Source organism: Hypanus sabinus, chromosome X1 (assembly GCF_030144855.1).
Source record: "Hypanus sabinus isolate sHypSab1 chromosome X1, sHypSab1.hap1, whole genome shotgun sequence".
Taxonomy (NCBI): domain Eukaryota; kingdom Metazoa; phylum Chordata; class Chondrichthyes; order Myliobatiformes; family Dasyatidae; genus Hypanus; species Hypanus sabinus.
In genome coordinates, this window is record NC_082738.1 from 9536420 (window position 1) to 9560316 (window position 23897).

Here is a 23897-nt window from a genome sequence, read left to right on the forward strand (position 1 = left end):
TCTCAAAGAACAAAAGTAGATGCAAACATGATTTCCTGTTTATGAATTCATTTTAGTACTGCTCCTTCATATTATTGAAGGATAATATAATATATCACATGTAATATACTGTACTGTAGCTTCTAGCATTTAGAAATGAGATGATAAAAGGAAAATATAGAAAGAGGTAAAAAGTGATACAAAACATCAGCTGATAGAGGATAAATTAGAATGAAACATAATCTCGTGGTCAGAAAAAGCTTCAATTTATATGATACCTTTAAAATGGTGAAACACCCAATGGTGCTTCACTGGAGCATCCCCAAGTGCAACTTGATGGACAAGCACAAGATGATATTATAAGGCAGGTAACGAAAATTTGCCCAAAGAAATTGCCATAAAGGGAGTATGTTCGATGGAGAGGCAAATGTATTTGGGGAGAAAGTACCAGAGCTTAGGGCCTTGGCATCTGTAAATGTGGCCACCAAGGAATGGAGAAGCAAGGCATTAATAAGGATGTGAAAGGGAATGCAAATGTCGGCTAGTGAGAAACATGGAAATAGTCTGCAGGAATAAAAAAAAATAGCCAAAATTAATGTGCGTCCATTATCTCCTGAGGGGGTATTAGTTGTATTGGGGAATAAGGAGATTCAGAGGAAATAAGCAATTCATGTGTCTGTTGGGCAAAAGAAGGAAAATTCCAGATATATTAGAGGAAGGCAGTACAAGATCAAATAATTATTGGTTTGAAAAATTTATATTAGTGAAATGGAACTGAACAGTAAAATCTCCAGAACTCAATAGTCTGTATCCAAGAGTTTTGACGGGGATAGCTCTAGATGTTCAAATATGGTTCTTATAGACTTGAAAGTGGTAAATGTAACCCCACCAATACAGAAAGAAAGTAGAAATTATAGACATGTTTGCCATCAGTAATGGGAAAATGCTACACTATTATTTATGGGTAGTGAGGCAATGAAAAATAATAATAGGATTGAGCAAACTTCGCCGATCACCTTTCCAGCTCTTAGCTTCATCCCACCCCCTCCGGTCTTCTCCTATCATTTCGCATTCCCCAACCCCCACGACTTTCAAATCTCTTACTATCTTTCCTTTCAGTTAGTCCTGACAAAGGGTCTCGGCCGGAAACGTCGACAGTGATTCTCCCTATCGATGCTGCCTGGCCTGCTGTGTTCTACCAGCATTTTGTGTGTACTGTTGTATGGATTTAAGAAAAGCAGTTTATGTTTGACATAAATTTCTGCTTCTGGTAATTTTTTTGCTCCTTCTTCCCACCTCTTCTGTTTACCGTTCTGGCCTCTTATCTGTTCTCCTCACCTGCTTATCACCTCTGCCTGGTGCCCCTCCTCTTCCCCTTTCTCTCATGATCCACTGTCCTCTTCTAACAAATCCTTTCTTCTCCAGCCCTTTAACTTTTCCACTTATCATTTCCCAGTTTCTTACTTCATCCCTCCTCCCTATCCACCTGGCTTCACCTCTCACCTTCTAGCCTGTCCTCTTTCCCCTCCCACTTCCTTTCCAGCCCTGATGAAGGGTCTCAGCCCGAATTGTCTACCTGTACAAAATATTCCATATACAATCTCATCAGGAACCCATGCAGTTGGAGCAAAATGCTTATAGGTCAAACCCTTTTACAATAAAGGCCGACACACCACTTGCCTTCCTATTTGATTCCTGTATATGCATGTTAACTATTGATAATTTGTAATTGAGGATATCCAGGTCTCTTTAAACACCAACACCTTTCTATTTCTCACCATTTAAAAAGAAACACTGTTCCACATTATATTCCATCTCATATGTCAATGCCCATTCAATTAACTTGTCTGTATTTCCTTAGCACCTCACTGAATCTCCCTCACTCTGCTACTTATCTCTTTATCATCACTCAAATCATTGATAGCGTAGTGGTTAGTGTGATGCTATTACAGCTCAGGGCGTTGGAGTTTGGAGTTCAATCCTGACGTCATCTGTAAGGAGTCTGTACATCCTCACCATGGAATGCATGGATTTTCTCTGGGTGCTCCATTTTTCTCCTATGGTCAAAGGATGTACTGGTTAGTAGGTCAGCTGGTCATTGTAAATTGTCCTGTGATTAGTTTAGGATTAAATTGGGGGTTTGCTGGACAGTGCAGCTCAAAGGGCCCAAACAGCCTGAGATAGGACCTGGCATAGGACCAGAGATATGAGTACCCCAGTACATGGCTGTCTGGTCTCCACTTGGAGTCTAATGGCTGAATGTGGTGACAAATGCAATGTTAACATATATCCAGAATTTGTTCTGGTTGGAATGTGTGAACACTGGCAGTTCCATCAGGAACATCCAGAACAATTCACCTCAATTCTATATCTTCATTGTTAAGGGTCCAGGGAATGTAGTTTTGAGCTATTTGATGAGGCAAAAGCTCAGTGACTAGTGTAGTTGTTAATGCGTCTGAATGGCTTACACAGGTAATTTTTTAAAATAAAAGTTCACCAAAAAAGTAGAAAATAATAGGTTGAGATGGATGCAACACACACAAAATGATGAAGGGTCTCGGCGCAAAGTTTTGACTGTACTCTTTTCCACAAATAAAGTTCCTCCAGTGTTTTGGATTTCCAGCATCTGCAGATTTTCCCTAGTTGTGGTTGAGATGGATGACTGTTTTCAGACTGATGTTCTGAAAGGGCTATTGCTTTTTCTGCTGATGACCAAGGCAAGATTATGTTATGATGTAAGCAGTAAGGAAGATAGACTACAAGAGTGCACAGAAAAATGAATTAAATTCAATTTCACTGAATGTGATCATCATTTAGTAGAAGAATGAGAAGAGCACCTTTGCAAATTAATATAGTTTAAAGGGGGTATAACAAATAGACCTAGCCGCACTTGTGCACAAACCTTTGTTTGTCCAGATAACAGTACAATCAGGTTTAAGTTTAATTGCCATTCAACTATACGTGAATACCCATGAATACAGACAAATGAAACAGTGTTATTCCGGGACCAAGGTGCAAAGCACAGGACCAACAGTCATTCACAACACATGGCACATGGAGCACATCTAAGATAGCAAGTAAACTTACAGTCACACAAAAAATATATATAGCCCAAGCAGTTCTCAGCAGACTGCAGACAAATGTATGCACACACACACATACACGATCCAGTTTGTCATTCCACTGATCGAAGACTGGAGAGCAGCACCAATGAAAGGGGCCAGCCATCAACCCAGCATAGACGCCTGCTGCTCTGCCTCAGGCATCTACTCTCCTGGATTGCCACAGCAGGCAAGCCTGTGGCTTGAGGCTTAGTCCTCACTACAACTAAGGCCACACAGCTCCCTCACCATCTGTTTCACTAATAAATGAGGAAAAAGGACTTGTAGCATTTTACATTATCAAATTCCAACAGTGTCTTGCGATCACAAGTGAAACGATCAAGAAAATCACTTGCTGTTAGAGTGTATACCGCTTTCACGCATCAGTTCTATTGCCGGCCTGTAGCAGGCGGTTACATGGTCTGCACCAAGTCCAGCTCCTCCACCAACAGCAGCTCACTGATGGGGTAGACCTGCAGTACCTGAAGTTCTAATGTCCAGTATTGTACTGTGATTGTAAAAATGACATTTAAAAAAAGAAAAAATATACACTTTTGGTTGCCTCCCCCGCCCGCTCCCAGAGAGGCTGCTGCATCCAAATGCAACGTTACAGAAAGTTGTGTATGATTACCAAGGATTTATAAATAAAGTGTTGGTGCACCATCAATAACTCTCGGAGATGGGAGGCAAAAGATAGGCTTTTATTCGCTGCACACATGACCACAACATCTTGGAGACTGAGGGAGGAGCAGTGCCTCCAATCGCCTTTATACAGGGGTTTGTGGGAGGAGCCACAGGAGCTGTCAGCAGTGTCCAGACAGATATACACATAGTTTACCACGTGTGTAGTGCCAAAAACCACAAAGACCACAAAGTAATGCTATGTAAAAATGCTCCCAAGCCTGAGTATCCCATCCAGTTCTGGACATAATATAGTAGAATTGGCGTGCTCTCTGGAGAGTGGAGAGGTAAACACCAGGCTCCTTCTACTTTCATATATTTATTCTGGTCCTTTGTCATTTTAGTGCAGTTGCTTTTAATCTATCAGTGATCAAATTTGGGAAGAGTGCAGGAGAGGTTTACCAGAATGACTCCCTCATTATGGTTTAATGGATAGAAATTTTGGACAGTTCTTCAACCTTAATTGGAGTAATTTAAAATCATGTTTAAATGGAGTAAGCAGAGTGACAAATGTTCTTTTGTGACTGAAGTCTTCATAACTAGAGTGCACAGATTTCATTGTTTCAGTAAAGGAACTGGAGAAACATCTTTGGACAATAAATAGTTAGGACTTGAACTGCAGTGTTGATTAGTTTGGTGAATATGAATTTATTTGCTTTAAAAAGTAATTGGACATGTGTGGGGAAAGGTTTGGTGTTGGGAGGAACTGGTTTAATCATTAGGCAGAGTAGTCCTATATAAATTCTATAATTTCTTCCGTCTTTGCATAACTTGGACTGTGATCAATAATAATTTTCTGTAAAAGACTTCCTATTAATTAGCTTCCTAGCTTCTCTACAAATTTAATATTACAGTCATTATTTCTAACCACATAAAAATGAGGTTTTTCTTTTAATCAGTATACTGAATGCTTGGAGTTGTTTTTCTTGGTTAACTAATTTCAAACCATGACTAAAATTTTTCACAATTTAAAAGAGAAAGGCATCACAATTTTAAAAATCCATTTATCATATTGTAGAGATTACAAATACATTATTTATTCAGTATGTACAGTTAACAAGATAAAAGCATTTTTTGTTTTGATATAAGGTTGTCCTTGCCAATTGATACTAAACATAAAACAAGAAGGCTTGAGTTATTTCCACAATTCAGTTAGATTAAGGTTAGGTTTGTACTGTAATTTATTTCTCCCATTTAATCTATTGCTCATGATTACCTCAATTGTTCAAAAAAAAATTTCAGTGTTAGTTAAAAATCAGCCTGTTGGGAGTGGGAGTTGCAACGTGAACACATTGTAAAGGTAATTCATTTTGATTGCAAGAACAGAAACACAGATTATTGTTTTAAATAAATAAAAAATAGAAATATTGCTCAGGATTCTGAGTACACTTGCACAAAAACGGCTAACATGCACATACAGTAAGCTGTTTGCGGGTGGTGGTGTAGGAGTGAGTAAATGGTATGTTGGCATTTATTTACAAGAGGTTGGGAAACGAGTGAAATAGTCCTGTTGGATTTTTAATATGAGGCATTAAATTCACTGGATTGTTTCAAGGATGAGCATGTCAGCTTGTGAGAAGGGATTCAACAGTACACGTATTTACTATTGTTTAGTAAAATGAAGGTTCATTTAATTGGTTCATATAAAATTTATTGAAGGGCCAACAGAGTTGATGGTATTTGCCAGATAAGTCTAGAACAAATGGTGTAATGTCAGTCATGTAGGATTATAGTTGCAAAAAGTGTCTTCACTCACAGGATTGCAAATCTTTGGAATTCTGTTGTGAAGGGATGTGAATTCTCAAATTTATCACTGACATATAACGTTTGTTGTTTTTTGACAGCAGTGCAATAACTTACTAAAAATTTCAGAAACCAATATTACATAAAAAGGGATAATAATGTACTGTTCATGGATTCATGAACCATTCAGAAATCTAATAGTGGAGGGGGTAGTGTTACATACCCCGTAACTGGGTGTCTTACCAGCAAAGATAGAAGTGTCCGTTGGAGTCTGGTGATACAATTTTCAACAGTATTTATTAGTAAAACTATACAAAAATAATATCAATGCAAATATACAGATGATATACGTCAGCAATACTAAACCTAAAAATGCCGGTATAATAATCATCAATAAGAAACAAGCTCTATCATTGTCTAGGGGATAATGAATTGTCAGATGGAAATATAAAGTTCAGTTCAGTTCATGCAGGCTGTGGTAGTTGTCGGTCACTGTGTTTCAATTGTTAGAGAGAGAATACGTGTGAACAGTAACAGCTATTATCTTGCCAACCTTCCTTTACGATTTTGATTCTTCGATGCGTTGTTGTTGTGGCCATTCACGTATGACCCCTCCGTCCTTTAGCTAGACCGTTCTTCTGTGGTGAACTCGTCACCCAGGCAAGGGTGGACACACACACAAGCCCCCACTGGTCTCGCTACAAAACACTGTGAGTTAAAATTTACTGACCCTTCGTTTGGTCGCTGATCTCCCACCCTGTCTCATGGGGGTTCTGATGCTCACTAGCATTTCTCCTGGTGCGTCTGAGGAGTGTTACCCCAGACCTCACTTTTATCCCCACTCACGGGCTCTCAGGTGTCAATCAGGTTGGGATGATGTAACCCATCAAACCAGCCCACTCTGGTTGCCCCCTGAGGGGCTTCAATGAATAGAACAGTACCAAGTACACAATCCTTCTCCAAAAGACAATAGCAGTAATCAATGGTTCCACTCTCCGCCTTTGTTAGTAGGAGCCCTTCACCCTGGGTAACCCTTAGCTTTGTGTCTCTCTTATTAACTTTCATGAGCTGTTATCAATAACAACTGCCCTGGCAGATTTCCTTTGTCTCTCTCACTTCCTTGATAACAGCATCGAAATAGTAGCGATTGGCGATTCTCCAAAAGGAGGGGGGGCATGCACCCTTCTGCCCATCAGAGTTGTTCATCCTTCGTAACAGTAGAAACTGTTCCTAAATTGTAAAGTATTGGTCTTCAGTCTTCTGTACCTCCTCCCAGAAGTCAGTAAGAAGAGGAGGCCATCTCCTGGATGGTGAAAGTCTTCAATGATGGATGCTATCTTCTTGAGGCATTGCCTCTTGAAGATGTTCTTGGTGCTTTGAAAGGTTATTCATGTGATGGAGCTGGCTGAGTCTATAACCCTCTGCAGTTTCTTGCAATCCTGAACATTGAGCCTGCATACCAGGTTGTTATGCAACAGTCAGATACTTCCCGCCATACACCTAAATAAATTATTAGCAGTCTTCGGTGACGTACAAAATCTTCTTCATGATTGCTTCAGTATGTTGGTCCCGCGATAGATCCTCTGAGATGCTATGTCGAGGAACCTGAAGCTGTTTATCCTTTCTGTCATTGACCCTTCAACACAAACTGGTGTGTGTTCTCTTGACTTCCTCGTCCTGAAGTCCACAATCAGCTCCTCTGTCTGCTGACATTAAGTAAGAGGTTGTTTTTTGTGACATCACTCTACCAGCTGATCCATCTCACTGTTTCATAAGATTTCTCATGCCATTTGAGATTCTACCAACAACAGTGGTGTCATTTTTGAATTTATAAATGGCGTTTGAACTCTGGTTAACCACACAATGATGGGTGTAGAGAGGGTAGAGCAGTAGACTAAGCACACGTTCTTGAGGTTCATCTGTGTTGACAGTCAGTGAAGAGGAGATGTTACTCTCTATCTGCACTGACTATGGTCTGCCAATAAGTAAGTTGAGGATCCAGTTGCAGAATGAGGTAGACAGGGTCAGGTTTTGAAGCTTGGTGATTAGTATTGAAGAAATGGTGTTAAATACTGAGATGTAATTGGTAATCAGTAGCCTAATGTATATCTTGCTTCAAAACCCATATCAAGGAGTGCAGGTCAGTTAATTTGGAATTGTTTCCGATTGTAAACTAACTGACTTGCATTTCAGCATCTAGTTTTGTAACTTCCTACTCAACTTTGCCAAATTTGCAAAATGTCTGGTCTCATATTCTATATTTTATTAATTGATAGATATGTGAAAAGATTATATCCCAGTGTAGTTTTATTTCATCAGAATTTATGATGACTGGTAAACCATCCTTGCTCAATGATTGCAAGCCACCCAAGCTCAGCAGAAAGAGCCTTCAGAAGATTATGAATATTTGGGTGCATGATATTTCCTACAGCTTGGCCCATGTGTATTTTTCCGAGGGTTCCTCTCCAAGGACAGTCAGATAAACAAAGTCTTCATGGCCTTCTTCACTCAGAGTTGTCCCAAAATACCATTTATGAAGCCCTTTATTAATTTGTCTGTTTCTAAATTGGGTCATTTAGCAATCAACTATAGAGAAGAAACTTATGGTAAACTCCAGCATCTGAAGATTTTTAAAATTTAATTTTCATTTGATAAGCTTGTCGAGCACACTGTCCCATGGAGATCAGCTGCTCCTGGGCTTGGTGAGCAGTAGGCATGGGACATTGAGAAGATTACCACTTTCAAGTCTCATCCAAGCACATTTTGAATGTGATGAGAGTTTCAGCCTCCACCATCCATTCAGGCAGAGAGTTACAGACCCTAGCATATTTTGGGTGTACTATTTTGTAAAACATCTCTAATCCTTTTACCAGTTACCTTTTCTATCCCTTTCATTTTATACAATTAAATGAAACTCCACTGTCTCCTTTATTGAAAATAATCCCAGCACAGTTAGTGGAACGCAGCAGGCCAGGCAGCATCTATAGGAAGAAGTACAGTCGACGTTTCACTCCGAGACCCTTCGTCAGGACTAACGGAAAAAAGAGATAGTAAGAGATTTGAAAGTGGGAGGGGGAAGGGGAGATCCAAAATGATAGGAGAAGACATGAGGGGTAAGGATGAAGCTAAGAGCTCGAGCCCCATCTATAATTTCTTCGGCCCTTCAACTTTTCAATCACATTTTGATCGAGCTCTTAGCTTCATCCTGTCTTCTCCTATAATTTCGGATCTCCCCCTCCCACTTTCAAATCTCTTACTACCTTTTCTTTCAGTTAGTCCTGACGAAAGGTCTCGGCCCGAAACGTCGACTGTGCTTCTTCCTATAGATGCTGCCTGGCCTGCTGTGTTTCACCAGCATTTTGTGTGTGTTGCTTGATTTCCAGCATCTGCAGATTTCCTCGTGTTCCAAATCAGTTAGTTCCTCCTTATAACTAAAATTTTCTAACACAAGGAAAAGTCTGAATAAATTTCCTCTTTCCATTTGAGTTCTTTTTGTAATGTACCGACCTGAACTACTTGGGGGTGCTTTTACAGAGATTTAGCTAGTGCTACTGGCTTGTAATCACATCAGCTACTACTATTCCGCCCACACTAGCCCATTGATATCTTTCCTCACCTACAATCTTCTTTGTCATTGTCAACCACCTGCCAGGTTTGCATACTTAATTTTATTGGCATAGTTTTGGTAATTTTCTTTTAGCATTTTATTTGGCACTCTGGATTAGCACAGCATTCATTGTGGTACATGTGCTTCAAAAGCATAGTGATCAATACAATTTCTTAGTTGAATGGGGTGGAAAAATGTGAGCAAGCACTAGGTGGAGGCTGTAGCATAGTCCAGGGTAGGTTGATGAAGCGTGTGTACTTTCTTATCACCCAACTCTGTGTTCACCTGGCTCACAATTCCCTCCTTAAACATTTTCTGTTGAATTTTCATCTAAAACCATTTTGTTGTAAATCACTGGTTTACAAAAGTACTTGCTCACAGAGACCTAGATTACACCTCTTCCCACCCTCTCACTTGTAAAAATGATATTCCCTTTTCTCAGTTCCTTCGTTTCTGCTGCATCTGCTCTCAGGATGAGGCTTTTCATTCCAGAATGAATGAGAGGTCCTCCTCCTTCAAAGAAAGAGGTTTTCCTTCCTCCACCATCAACGCTACCCTCACACGCATCTCTTCTAATTTGCGCCCTCACCCCATCCTCTTGTCACTCCACCAGGGATAGGGTTCCTCTTGTCCTCACCTACCACAACTCCAGCCTTCGTGTCCAGCACATAATTCCCTGTAATTTACACCGCTCCCAACCGGATTCCACCACCACCACATCTCCCCCCACCCCCCTGTACTGCCAGTGTGGCCTCCTGTAGATTGGGAAATTGCTTCACTGAGCACCTACGCTCTTGTCTGCCAGAAAAAGCAGGATCTCCTAATGGCCGCCCATTTTAGTTCTACTTCCCATTCCTCCATGTCAGTTTATGGCCTCCTCTACTGTCCTGAGGAGACCACACTCAGGTTGGAGGAGCAGCACCTTATATTCTGTCTGGATAACTTCCACCTGATGGCATGAGCATTGATTTCTCGGTGATGCCCTCCCCCCTTCATCACTTTCCTCTCTCACATTATCTCCTTACCTGCCCATCACCTCCCTCTGGTGCTCCTCCCTCTCCCCTTTCTTCCATGGCTTTCTGTCCTCTCCTATCAGATTCTGCCGCCTTCATCCCTGTATGTGTTTCACCAGTCTGCTTACCAACTCTTTACATCACCCCTCTCCCTCCCAGTTTCTCCTGTCACCTACTAGCTTATACTACTTCTTCCCCTTCCCCCACCACCTTACTCTGACTTCTCATCTTTTTTTCTCCAGTCCTGATGAAAGCTCTTGGCCAGAAACGTCGACTTTTTACTCTTTTCAATAGTGCTGCCTGACCTGTTGAGCTCCTCCAGCATTTTGTGTGTGTTCCTTGTTTTGTCTCCTGCTATACTACTTGACAGTAATTCTTGAGTAATGATGTGAACTGAGTTAAAAGCAGTTCTGAGCTTTATATATAAATCTGGCCTATCACTTAAAGGGAAGTCCTATGACAAAGCAGCAGATAGTTAGATGATAGACTGAATTGTTCATCGCTGTGAACTAGGGGAAAAGAAATTCAAGGTCTGGAGAATCCGCTTTAGAAAATTCTTATATTTCTCTAAAATGGGTTCCAGTTAATGTTTTTACAAGTCTCTTTATTGATGAGTTAGTATAATTGACACACATGGGAAAACTGCAGGTAACAGACCCTTGGTAACAATGGTATGTTTCTGCTCTATAGGTGGCAGTCTGCAGTGGACTTCTGCATGTTAAATAGAGTCAATTAAGAAGGGGAGGTGTACATGGTTTTACTAATCAGATGAACTATATTCACAAGAATTGTGGTTGTTCCAACTCTATCTTGGAAGGTGCAATGAGCTAGATCATTGTCTTTTGTACTGTATTATATTTGTGCTGTATTACTGCAGTGGACATCTTTTACAGATAAGCAGATTATTCTAAAGGATAATTGACAGTGAACTAGATCATTATTTCCTTCAACTCTAGACACAGATTCATGAGGAAGAAATTTGTAGGGTGCACCACTACCACTAAGTTATTGGAACTAGATCACTTATTGTAATGAAATTAGGTTATCCTTCCAAGTGACCTGACACCCATACCTTTCCACCATTTACACAGCACAGTTGAAGAGTGTGATGGAATACTCTTCACTTGCCTGGGCTGAGTACAGCTCTAATAATAGTTAAAAAGCCTCTATGCTATCCAGTCAAAAACAGCCTGCTTAGCTGATACCCATTAGGCACACTAACTCTCATTACCTCCAACATTAGATAACAGGAGTTGCAGTGCTACCATCTACAAAACACCCTGAAGCTACTTCCTTAGATCTCCAACAGCACCTCCCTAAGCTTTGACCTGTAATCCTAAGAAAGGCAAAGAAACACCCATAGAAATACAAGCAACTACAATTTCTCCAAGTCTTACCACTATGATATGGAAATATATTCTAAATTAGCTTTAAATCTTGGAACTTCCTATACAACAACATTGGAAGGCACATCTCCTTGAAGGACTGCAGCATTTTTCCAACACCAGTGGTCGTTCTCTTCTTCTTGGGCTCTTAGCTCCCAGTGGAGCATAGGCTATTGATGACCTCATATCTCCATCATCCAAAGTCAATGGTATGGTTGGAGTTCATCAATGCCTTTGTAATCCAAGCACCAGTGGTGCCAGATACATACATATATATATATATATATATTAATGCCAGCAACCATGTGTTGCTACCACTGGCTAAGTCTGTCTCATCACTGCCCTGGTGGACTCATAGAGCTTAACCTGTCACTGCTGCTTTCTGCTGGCATCCCAGCTCTTCAGCTCAGAAGTCTTCTCCTTGAGCCTGTGCATCAGTGTTTTATCTTGATAAAAGCATAGTTATTCCTATTTTTAAATTTTTTTTTTCCACAGGGTCCAAATTTGATTTTTACAAGCAGCTACCACCACTGATCTTAGGCAGCTGGTGGGCCTGAGATAGTGGACTCACTCATTGTCGAAGCAATGCTGTTGGTGAAAACACTGGGCTTGGCTGAGACAGACCCTATGTTGGGTTGGAAAGGAGGTTCAAGGAGCTATTTCAGTTGTCTTCACTGGAGCCACAAGGAAACAAATGGCTTAGTTCAGGGCAATGGAAGACTGTCCAGTAAAATTATAATTAATTCTGAGTACTATTAACTTTCATCCTTAACATATTCTTTTTTTTCCCCAAATGTTCTAATCTGTAGCGACTTTGACAAGTTATTCAGAAAACGTGGACCGATCCAAATATGGCGGGGAAAGCAGTAAGGAATCAAGTTCCAGAGCGAATGTTAAACCTTGGCATGGTCAGAAATCTGCCATGGATTCCTGTTTATATCGAGTGGATGAAAATATATCGGGTTCCACATTCAGCTTGAATAAATTCCCGGAAAGAAACTTGGAGACTGTCTCATCTCAATCCGTTCACTCGATTCCTCTCTATTTAATGCCTCGACCAAATTCTGTAGCAGGTAAGAATATAGATTTGGTTTCTGTAATAACTTAAAAATAATTATCTGATTATCAATGTTTCTATCTTGATGACTTTGTGGTGTTTCATAAACTCATAGATAAGTACAGTATAGAAACAGGCCTTTCAGCCCATCTAGTTCATGCTGAGGCATTTAAACTGCCTACTCCCATTGACCTGCACCCAGACCATAATCTTCTATACCCCTACCATCCATGTACCTATCTAAAATTCACTTAAATGTTGACATTGAGCTTGCAGGCACCATTTGTGTTGGCAGCTCATTACACACTATCACGATCCTCTGAGTGAAGAAGTTCCCCTTCATCTTTTCACCTTTCACTCTTAACCAATGGTCTCTCATTGTAGTCCCACCCAACCTCAGTGGCAAAAGCCTGTTTGCATTTATCCTATCTACACCCCTCATAATTTTGTACACCTCTTTGTGTTTTCACTCTCAATAGCGAAGTACAGTATAGTGAGATGGTGACTTCAATTGATTGGACCTCTACCTGGAAATGCGATCTAATAAGTATTCAGCTGAAGCTGAAAGTCCACATGCTTCGAGCAGCCCTGAGAAAGGGTTTGTGTTTTATCATTAACTATTGGCCTTTTAAAATATATGATGTTGGCACTGTGGTACCATATTCTTAAGTTTGCTCTGCAAGATTTTTATACGTATTGACTTTTGGTAGTAACAGCTGATAGTCCAAGAATTTAATACTACAGCTCAGTAAATTTCGAATGCTCTTTAATTTGATAAATTGGCTCATGTTATGACTTTGCAACTTTAATGTGCCAGTACAACAATAAATGGTTACCTCTTGCTGGCAAGTATTTTGTTTTTGTATATATAATCAAAGATGAAAATGAATTGATCATTTGATTTACTTCAAGGTTTAAGGCATATCTATTTGAAGTGTCTTACAGAATAAATTACAGACTGAAATGTAATTTTAGAACTAACTGTGATTTATAGGAGTAAACTGTGTCCTTTCTGCAGTTTTTTGATGTTAAATAAGTCATAATACAGCCTATTGGTTGTTTCCTGCTGGTATTTGCTTAGGAAGTGTAAATAACCTTTTTATGTATTTGTACAAGGAATTTGATTCATGTTTTAGTTGGTTAAGTTCTGCCCTTTCTTTCAAAAGCTTCAAATATAAATTATGTTTTACTTGATTTTTGTCACTGTAGGGCTTGTAGTTCATGACTTCCTGTAAGTCTTTCAAATACACTTGTTAACTATTTGAATATAAAAAAATTAATATAGAATTCGTTACTTTTGCTAATCTTTAACTGAAGCAAATGAGGTGCTTATGAAGTTTTTGAATTAGTTCCTTTTTGATTCTCTCAGTAATAACTTGCTATAAATAGTTCTACATTGTTGGTAAAAAATTATTCTCAAAATCAGAAGTGAATAGTAAATTGCTAAGTGCCATATTGTTCAATTTTTCTCACTTTGGCTCCTCAGACTGTTTATTGCTTCCTTATGATTTTAGTAGTTAGAATGATAGGGTTATAAAAAACTCATAGAGACATAGAAAACTACAGCACAGAGACAGGCCCTTTGGCCCATCTAGTCCATACCCCACCATTTAAGCTGACTCTTCCCATCAACCTGCACCTGGTCTATAGCCCTCCATATCCCTCCCATCCATGTACTTATCCAATTTTCTCTTAAATGTTGAAATCAAATGCTTATCCACCACTTGTGCTGGCAGCTCATTCCACACACTCACAATCCTCTTGAGTTAAGATGTTTCCACTCATGTTCCCTTTAAACATTTCACCTTTCACCCTTAGCCCATGACCTCTAGTTATAGTCCCACACAACCTCAGCGGAGAAACCCTATCTATACCCCTCATAATTTTGTATACCTTCATCAAATCTCCCCTCAATCTTCTACATTCTAGGGAATAAAGTTCAAACCTATTCAATCTTTCCTTATAACTCAGGTCTTCCAGTCCCAGCAACATCCTTGTAAATTTTCTCTGTACTCTTTTGATCTTATTTACAGCTTTCCTGCAGGTAAGGTAACCGAACCTGCACCTAATACTCCAAATTAGGCCTCACCTTATACAACTTCAACATACGTAACATCCCAACTCAAACACATAAAATACTTTGAGATTTATGAAGGTGAATGTGTCAGTAGCTTTCTTTACAACCCTATCTACCTGTGATGCCACTTTCAATTAATTATAGTTCTATTTTCCCAGATCACTCTGTGCTACCACACACCTCGGTGCCTTACCGCTCACCGTGTAAGTCTTACCCTGGTTGGTCCTCCCAAAGTGCAACACTTGTCTGCATTAAATTCTGTCTGCCATTTTTCAGCCCATTTTTCCAGCTGGTTGAGATCCCACTGCAAGCTTTGATAGTCCTTCTCACTGTTCACTACACCCCCAATCTTGGTGTCATCTGCAAATCAGCTGATCCAGTAGTTCACCACATTCATTCAGATTTTTGATATATTGACAAACAACAATGGACCCAGAACTGATCCCTGTGGCACACAACGAGTCACCGGCCTCCAGTCAGAGAGGCAACCCTCAACTACCACTCTCTGGCTTCTCCTGCAAAGTCAATGTCTAATCAAATTTTTACCTAATCTTGAATGCTAAGCAACTGACCATTCCTGACCAACCTCCCATGTAGAACCTTGTCAAATGCCTTGCTGAAGTCCGTGAAGGTTCTCGACACTCTTTCTTGATAATTTCTTTTGGCGTATTCACTTTGTTATGGAAGATTGCTTTTCTTTTGTTACTTGCCTCAGGTGAAAAACATCAACTAATTACTCGAATGCCTACTAATCAGACAAACTAATAATTTAATCAGATGTTAGCTGATATTTTAGCTTGGGTATTGTATGCTGTCTGAGCTCCAGGCAAGAATCATCTAAAAGAAAAGGATATTTTAGTAGTCTGTTAAAGAATGATTTTGTTGATTGTAAACCATTAGAAGGATTTTCAGAAGGCATAGATTTTTTTGTGTGGAAAAAATCTGTTTTTGAAAAGAAGACCTTTCAGGCAAACTTATTGGCAGTAACACAGAAAAACTGGAGATTATATGGAGTTACTGAAATGTGGAGTTGCTCTGCCCACAGCATCCTGAAGAAGGAGAGAGGACCAAAAAAGTTATTCTCACACATTGTTTAAAGTGGAATTTGTTCCAACTACTGATAAGATCTGAACATTTATTGGAGAATTGTATTGGAAAATGAGTGATTGGAGTTTATCTTCAATTGGGCTCTGACAGCCATATCAATAAGTCTGGATAAGATAGACATTTTCAAAACTTGTGAAGTTTTTACCTTATGAAGCCTTAAGTTATTAGAAATTGTGTTAAAAAAGTTTAATAAGCTTCAACAATTAATGAGTAAAAAAACTTAACATTTAAAAGAAATATGATAGTTATCCCTGAAATACTGAAATCACGCCAGCAAAGAAAGTAATGACTATTGTAGACATAAACCTGGTTGTAAATACAACTTCCTAATAACTTTTAAGCACAATAAAGAGTCATAAATTAATTCTATGCAGATAACCAAAACCTTGGGCATGCTAGTGAATTAGTATGGTTGAATGTGACTTTCTATTCATGATCTCTCAGAATCAGAATCAGGTTTATTATCACCGGCATGCGACGTGAAGTTTGTTAACTTAGCAGCAATCCATAATATAGAAGAGAAAAAAAAATAATAAGTATATCAGTAAATCAATTAAAGTATATGTATATTGAATACATTTAAAAATGTACACAAAACAGAAGTAGTGTATATTAAAAAAAAGTGAGGTAGTCCAAGGGTTCAATGTCCATTTAGGAATCAGATGGCAGAGGGGAAGAAGGTATTCCTGAATCGCCGATTGTGTGCCTTCAGGCTTCTGTACCTCCTTCCTGACGGTAACAGTGAGAAAAGGGCATGTCTTGGGTGCTGGAGGTCCTTAATAATGGACACTTCCTGTCTGAGACACCACTCCTTGAAGATACCCTGGGTACTTTGTAAGCTAGTACCCAAGATAGATCGGACTAAATTTACAACCCTCTGCAGCTTCTTTCGATCCTGTGCAGTATTCCCCCCATACCAGACAGCGAAGTAGCCTGTCAGAGTACTCTCCATGGTACATCTAGAGAAGTTTTTGAGTGTATTTGTTGACATGCCAAATCTCTTCAAGCTCCTAATGAAGTATAAGCCACTGTTTTGCATTGACATGTCGGGACCAGATTGGATCCTCGTAAGTTCTTGACACCTAGGAACTTGAAACTGCTCACACTCTCCACTTCTGATCCCTCTATGACGATTGGTATGTGTTTCTTCGTCTTACCCTTCCTGAAGTCCACAATCGGCTCTTTCATCTTACTGACATTGAGTGCCAGGTTGTTGCTGTGACACCTCTCCACTAGTTGGTATATCTCACTCCTGTACGCCCTCTCGTCACCATCTGAGATTCTACCAACAATGGTTGTATGGTCAGCAAATTTATAGATGGTATTTGAGCTATGCCTAGCCACACAGTCATGTGTATATAGAGAGTAGAGCATTGGGCTAAGCACATACCCCTGGGGTGCACTAGTGTTGATCGTCAGTGAGGAGGATATGTTATCATCAATTTGCACAGATTGTGGTCTTCCGGTTGGGAAGTTGAGGATCCAATTGCAGAGAGAGGTACAGAGGCTCAGTTTCCGTAACTTCTCAATCAGGATTGTGGGAATGACGGTATTAAATGCTGAGCTATAGACGAGGAACAGCATCCTGACACAGGTGTTGGTGTTGTCTAGGTGGTCTAAAGCTGTGTGAAGAGCTATTGAGATTGCGTCTGCTGTTGACCTATTGTGGAAGTAGGTAAATTGCAGTGGGTCAAGATCCTTGCTGAGGCAGGAGTTCAGTCTGGTCATGACCAGCCTCTCAAAGCATTTTGTCACTGTCAATGTGAGTGCCACCGGGTGATAGTCATTAAGGCAGCCCACATTATTCTTCTTAGGCACTGGTATAATTGTTGCCTTTTTGAAGCAAATGGAAACTTCTGCCCGTAGCAGTGAGAGGTTGAAAATGTCCTTGAATACTCCCTCCAGTTAGTTGGCACAGATTTTCAGAGCCTTATCAGATACTCCATCGGGACCTTCTGCCTTCTGAGGGTTCACTCTCTTTAAAGACAGCCTAACATTGGCCTCTGAGACAGAGATCACAGGGTCATCAGGTGCAGCAGCGGTATTCACATACTCTCAGGGATCATACACACTCTACATAGCAGTTTCCACTTTTACCCAGTCTGTGTAGAGAAATGAGTAGCAAATGCTCTTTTCAGTTCAAGAAGATTTGGAAATTATTTTTACAAAGGTTATATAATGAGCTTCTAGGTATTTGTGTTAGGGGGTCACAAAATTGAACTTGGTCACCAGAAAGATTGTATTAATTGCATTGAAAATAGCTTAGGTATTTGATGTACGACGTTTGATGTTTTTCTGAGAAGCGTGTAAATCAGGAGATTTGACCAGTTACAGAACTGGTGTTTCATACCTACAACATGGAAACATCAGTCATCCATGTAACTTTCAGAAAGTGCCAGCTAAAATTAGCCACACAAGTGGAAGCACGTCTTAATGTGTTCCACTCACTGCAGTTGTGCAAAGTTTAAAAACATGGACTCTCGTTTCGCATTTCTGCAATCTGCTAAGAAATCATTGGAGACTGACTGACGATTCGAGAAATAGTTGCTAAGTCTCACTGTCTCTGTAGGTGAGATGCACTGCCGTGCCTCCATAGTATTGGCATTTCTGTAGTGGTCCAGTCAGTTGGTTGCTCCAGTTGCATGTTTTGAGCAACCAGAGCCACATGCAAGTTTTGAGCTGTTAAGTTGCTGAGAAGGGATTAAAAAGAAGTGATTAAGAAGTGTAAAAGAGCAACTGAACTGCAAAGTTGGAATGGTTGTTTGGGCGGGGGGGGGGGGTGCTGAGACTGAGTGTGTGAGAGCAGTAAGAGCAATTGGGATCAAAGGGCAAGAAATATCTCTCTAATATCCCTCTAAATATTCCTCTAATATCTCCCTTGAACTTTCCACCCCTTACCTTAAAGCCATGTCCTCTTGTACTGAGCAGTGGTGCCCTGGGGAAGAGGCGCTGGCTGTCTACTCTATCTATTCCCCTTAATGTTTTATACACCTCTATCATGTCTCCTCTCATCCTCCTTTTCTCCAAAGAGTAAGGCCCTAGCTCCCTAAATCTCTGATCATAATCCATACTCTCTAAACCAGGCAGCATCCTGGTAAATCTCCTCTGTACCCTTTCCAATGCTTCAACAACCTTCCTATACTGAGGCGACCAGAACTGGACACAGTACTCCAAGTGTGGCCTAACCAGAGTTTTATAGATCTGCATCATTACATTGCATCTCTTAAACTCTATCCCTCGACTTATGAAAGCTAACAGTCCATAAGCTTTCTTAACTACCCTATCTACCTGTGAGGCAACTTTCAGTGATCTGTGGACATGTACCCCCAGATCCCTCTGTTCCTCCACACTTCCAAGTATCCTGCCATTTACTTTGTACTCTGCCTTGGAGTTTGTCCGTCCAAAGTGTACCACCTCACACTTCTCTGGGTTGAACTCCCATCTGCCACTTCTCAGCCCACTTCTGCATCCTATCAATGTCTTTCTGCAATCTTCGACAATCCTCTACACTATCGACAACACCACCAACCTTTGTGTCATCTGTAAACTTGCCAACCCACCCTTCCACTCCCACATCCAGGTCATTAATAAAATTCACGAAAAGTAGAGGTCCCAGAAGCAATCCTTGTGGGACACCACTAGTCACAACCTTCCAATCCAAATGTACTCCCTCCACCACAACCCTCTGATTCCTGCAGACAAGCCAATTCTGAATCCACCTGGTCAAACTTCCCTGGATCCCATGCCTTCTGATTTCAGAATAAGCCTACTGTGTGGAACCTTGTTAAATGCCTTACTAAAATCCATGTAGATCACATCCACTGCACTACCCTCATCTATATGCCTGGTCACCTCCTCAAGGAACTCCATCAGGCTTGATCTGCCTTTCACAAAGCCATGCTAACTGTCCCTGATCAGACCATGATTCTCTAAATGCCCATAGATTCTGTCTCTAAGAATCTTTTCCAACAGCTTTCCCACCACAGACGTAAGGCTATAATTACCCGGACTATCCCTACTACCGTTTTTGAACAAGGGGACAACATTCGCCTCCCTCCAATCCTCCAGTACCATTCCTGTGACAACGAGGACATAAAGATCCTAGCAGAAGCTCAGCAATCTCTTCCCTCGCCTCGTGGAGCAGCCTGGGAAGTATTCCATCAGGCCCCGGGGACTTATCCGTCCTAATGTATTCTAACAATTCCAACACCTCTTCTGCCTTAATATCAACATGCACCAGAACATCAACCTCACTCATATTGTTCTCACCGTCATCAAGTTCCCTCTCATTGGTGAATACCAAAGAGAAGTATTTATTGAGGACCTCGTTCACTTCCACGGCCTCCAGGCACATCTTCTCACCTTTATCTCTAATCGGCCCTATCTTCACTCCTGTCAACCTTTTGTTCTTAACATAATTGAAGAATGCCTTGGGGTTTTCCTTTACCCTACTCGCCAAGGCCTTCTCATGCCTCCTTCTTGCCCTCCTCAGCACCTTCTTAAGCTCCTTTCTTGCTACCCTATATTCCTCAATAGACTCATCTGATTCTTGCTTCCTAAACCTCACGCATGCTGCCTTCTTCCATCTGACTAGATTTTCTACCTTACTTGTCACCCATGGTTCCTTCACCCTACCATTCTTTATCTTCCTCACCGGGACAAATTTATCCCTAACATCCTGCAAGAGTTCCCTAAACAGTGACCACATGTCCATAGTACATTTCCTTGCAAAAACATTATCCCAATTCGCACCTGCAAGTTCTAGCCTTATAGCCTCATAATTTGCCCTTCCCCAGTTAAAAATTTTCCTGTCCTCTCTGATTCTATCTTTTTCCATGATAATGCCAAAGGTCAGGGAGCAGTGATCACTGTCCCCCAGATGCTCACCCACTGAGAGATCTGTGACCTGACCCGGTTCATTACCTAATACTAGATCTAGTATGGCATTCCCCCTAGTTGGCCTGTCAACATACTGTGACAGGAATCCATCCTGGACGCACTTAACAAACTCTGCCCTGTCTAAGCCATTGGAACTAATCAGGTGCCAATCAATATTAGGGAAGTTAAAGTCACCCATGATAACAACCCTGTTATTTTTGCACCTTTCCAAAATCTGCCTCCCAATCCGCTCCTCGGTATCTCTGCTGCTACCAGGGGCCTATAGAATACTCCCAATAGAGTAACTGCTCCCTTCCTGTTTCTGACTTCCACCCATACTGACTCAAAAGAGGATCCTGCTACATTACCCACCCTTTCTGTGGCTGTAATAGTATCCCTGACCAGTAATGCCACCCCTCCTCCCCTTCCCCCCCCCATCCCTTTTAAAGCAGGGAATTGAGATATTCCAGGAGTATCAATATTCCAGGAAATATTCAATATTCCAGGAATATTGAGAATCCATTCCTGCCCTGGTGCCAACCAAGTCTCTGTAATGGCCACTACATCATAATTCCATGTATGTATCCAAACTCTCAGTTCATCACCTTTGTTCCTGATGCTTCTTGCATTGATGTACACGCACTTTAGCCCTTCTACCTTACTACCTTTACACCCTTTATTCTGTTTCTCTTTCCTCAAAGCCTCTCTATATGTTAGATCTGACTTTACTCCATTGCATTATACTTGCGGCTCTCGCATGACCTTTATCCTCCTCCGTCTTACCATCTGCTCGAACACTCTGGTTCCCTTCACCCTGCAAATCTAGTTTAAACCCCCTGGAGCAGCACTAGCAAACCTTCCTGCAAGGATGTTAGTTCCCCCCACCCCTCCCCCCCCCCCCCCCGCCCCAGTTCAGGTGCAACCCGTCCCTTCGGAAAAGGTCCCACCTTCCCTGGAACAAGGTCCAATTGTCCAGATGCATGAAGCCCTCCCTCCTGCACCAACTCCTTAGCCACGTATTTAGCTGCATTATCTTCCTATTTCTAGCCTCACCAGCACGTGGCACGGGTAGCAATCCTGAGATTGCAACCTTGGAGGTCCTGTCCTTCAACTTTGCACCCTACTCCCTAAATTTCCTTCTTCCTATCCACATCATTGGTCCGTACATGGATCATGACATTTGGCTGCTCACCCTCCCTCTTGAGAATACTGAGAACTCGATCTGAGATATCGCGGACCCTGGCACCAGGGAGGCAACAGACCATCCGGGATTCTCGATCTCTTCCACAGAACCTCTTATTTGTCCCCCTAACTATCGAATCCCCTGCCACTACTGCTCTCCTCTTTTCCCTTCTTCCCTTCTGAGCTGAGGGTCCAGTCTCGGTGCCAGAGACGCAACCACTGCAACTTGTCCCTGGTAGGTTCTCCTCACCAACAGTATCCAAAACGATATACTTGTTATTGATGGGAAAGGCCACAGGGGTTCTCTGCTCATCTGTCTATTCCCCTTCCCTCTCCTGACAGTCACCCAGCTACCTGACTCTTAAGGGTGACTATCTCCCTGTAACTCTTGTTTATTTCTGCCTCTGCCGCTGGATGCACCTTTTACAGGTGTAATCATCAGCCCCGACTTCCCACCTACTGCAAACGGAGCACTGGACTGCTCTAACTGCTGCCTCCATTACCTACTTCTAAGCTAATTAGATTAATTAAAGGAGCTTAGCTGGCCTTAACGGACTGGGATCAAGCTCGTCCTCAGCTTCTGCTCGCTGAAGCCTCTCAAGCCAAAGCCTTCCTGCTCTGAAGAAATGACAACTTCTTCTCAATCTGCTCGCTTTTTAAACTCTCCCGCTGCTTCATGGGCTGACTTCTTTTTTTTAATTTTAAAGTTTTTTTTATTGTTTTTTTTAATGCATTTTCTACATCACTACAGATAGAAAAAAACCCCAAACCAAAATGAAGAAAATTAATACTGTGCAAAAATAAACATACAATAATAATATTATACAAAAAAGATAATTGAGAAAGCACCCAAATTGAAGACATGTAAAGTTAGTATCCTCCCCAAGCCCCGCAACAAAAAAAACTCCAGACCAACCACAACACAATATAGAGAATGTAAATCAGGACATTCAAACCCCCAAAACTGTAAATACACTTGAAAACAGAAGATAATAATGCCTACTACCAAAAAAAAGAGCTGAAAGCAAGGGACCGAAAAAAAAAACCTTAATTAAGAGGAAGGTTATGAAAGTACTCAATAAAAGGTCCCCAGACCTTATGGAACTTTATATCCGAATTAAGAACTGAATAATGAACTTTTTCAAGGTCTAAGCAGGACATAAATTCATTGAGCATGCGTGGGCGGGGCAACATCTCTCCATCTAAGGAGGATTAAACGTCTAGCCAGGAGAGAAGCAAAAGATAATATTCGACGCTTAGTCGAACTCAGACGTAAATCTGTCTCACCCAAAAAAAACAAACAAAGCAATTAAAGGGTTAGGTTCTAAGTGGTGATTCAGAATATAGGATAAAGTTATGAAGACATCTTTCCAAAATTTCTCTAAGCTAGGACAGGACCAGTACATATGAATAAGAGAGGCCTCGCCCCTTTTGCATTTATCACAAAGAGGACTAATATTAGGGTAAAATCGAGATAATTTAGATTTAGACATATGGGCTCTATGAACAATCTTAAATTGTAAAAGGCAATGGCGAGCTCAAAGAGAGGTTGAATTAACCGATTTGAGAATCAAGTCCCATGTCTCATCAGATAAAGAGATATTTAAATCATGCTCCCAAGCCATCCTAATTTTATCCACAGGGGCACGCCGTAAGAATGCTAATTTATCATGAATAAATGATATTAAACCTTTACCCAGTGGATTAGTAGAAAGAAATAAATCCATAACATTTTTCTCAGACATTTCAGGGAAGTTAGGAATTAAAGGATTAATAAAGTGTCTAATTTGGAGATATCTTAAAAAAAAATTAGCATTAGGCAGATTGAACTTAGCAGAGAGCTGTTGAAAAAATGCAAAGCAATTATCAATAAAAAGATCTTCAAAATGTGTAATGCCCTTCCTATACCAATCATGGAATTTTGAATCATACATAGTAGGTAAAAAAAGATGATTATGTAAGATAGGACTAGAAGAGGAAAAACCATAGAAACCATAACATTTCCTAAACTGAGCCCATATTTGCAAAGTATGTCTAACAAGAGGGTTAACAATTAATCTGGACAAACTACTAGGGAGTACAGAGCC

At 40.8% G+C, this 23897-nt stretch overlaps 1 protein-coding gene across 3 annotated transcripts in view; it reads left to right on the top strand.

Annotated features, from left to right (window-relative positions):
- Positions 1–23897, top strand: part of LOC132384559 (protein TANC2-like) — a 764460-nt gene that overhangs the window by 495357 nt on the left and 245206 nt on the right. For all 3 annotated transcript variants that reach the window (XM_059955744.1, XM_059955745.1, XM_059955743.1), the window contains one exon: positions 12319–12582. In XM_059955744.1, coding sequence (XP_059811727.1) covers positions 12319–12582 — 264 coding nt within the window. The remainder of the gene's footprint in view (positions 1–12318; positions 12583–23897) is intronic.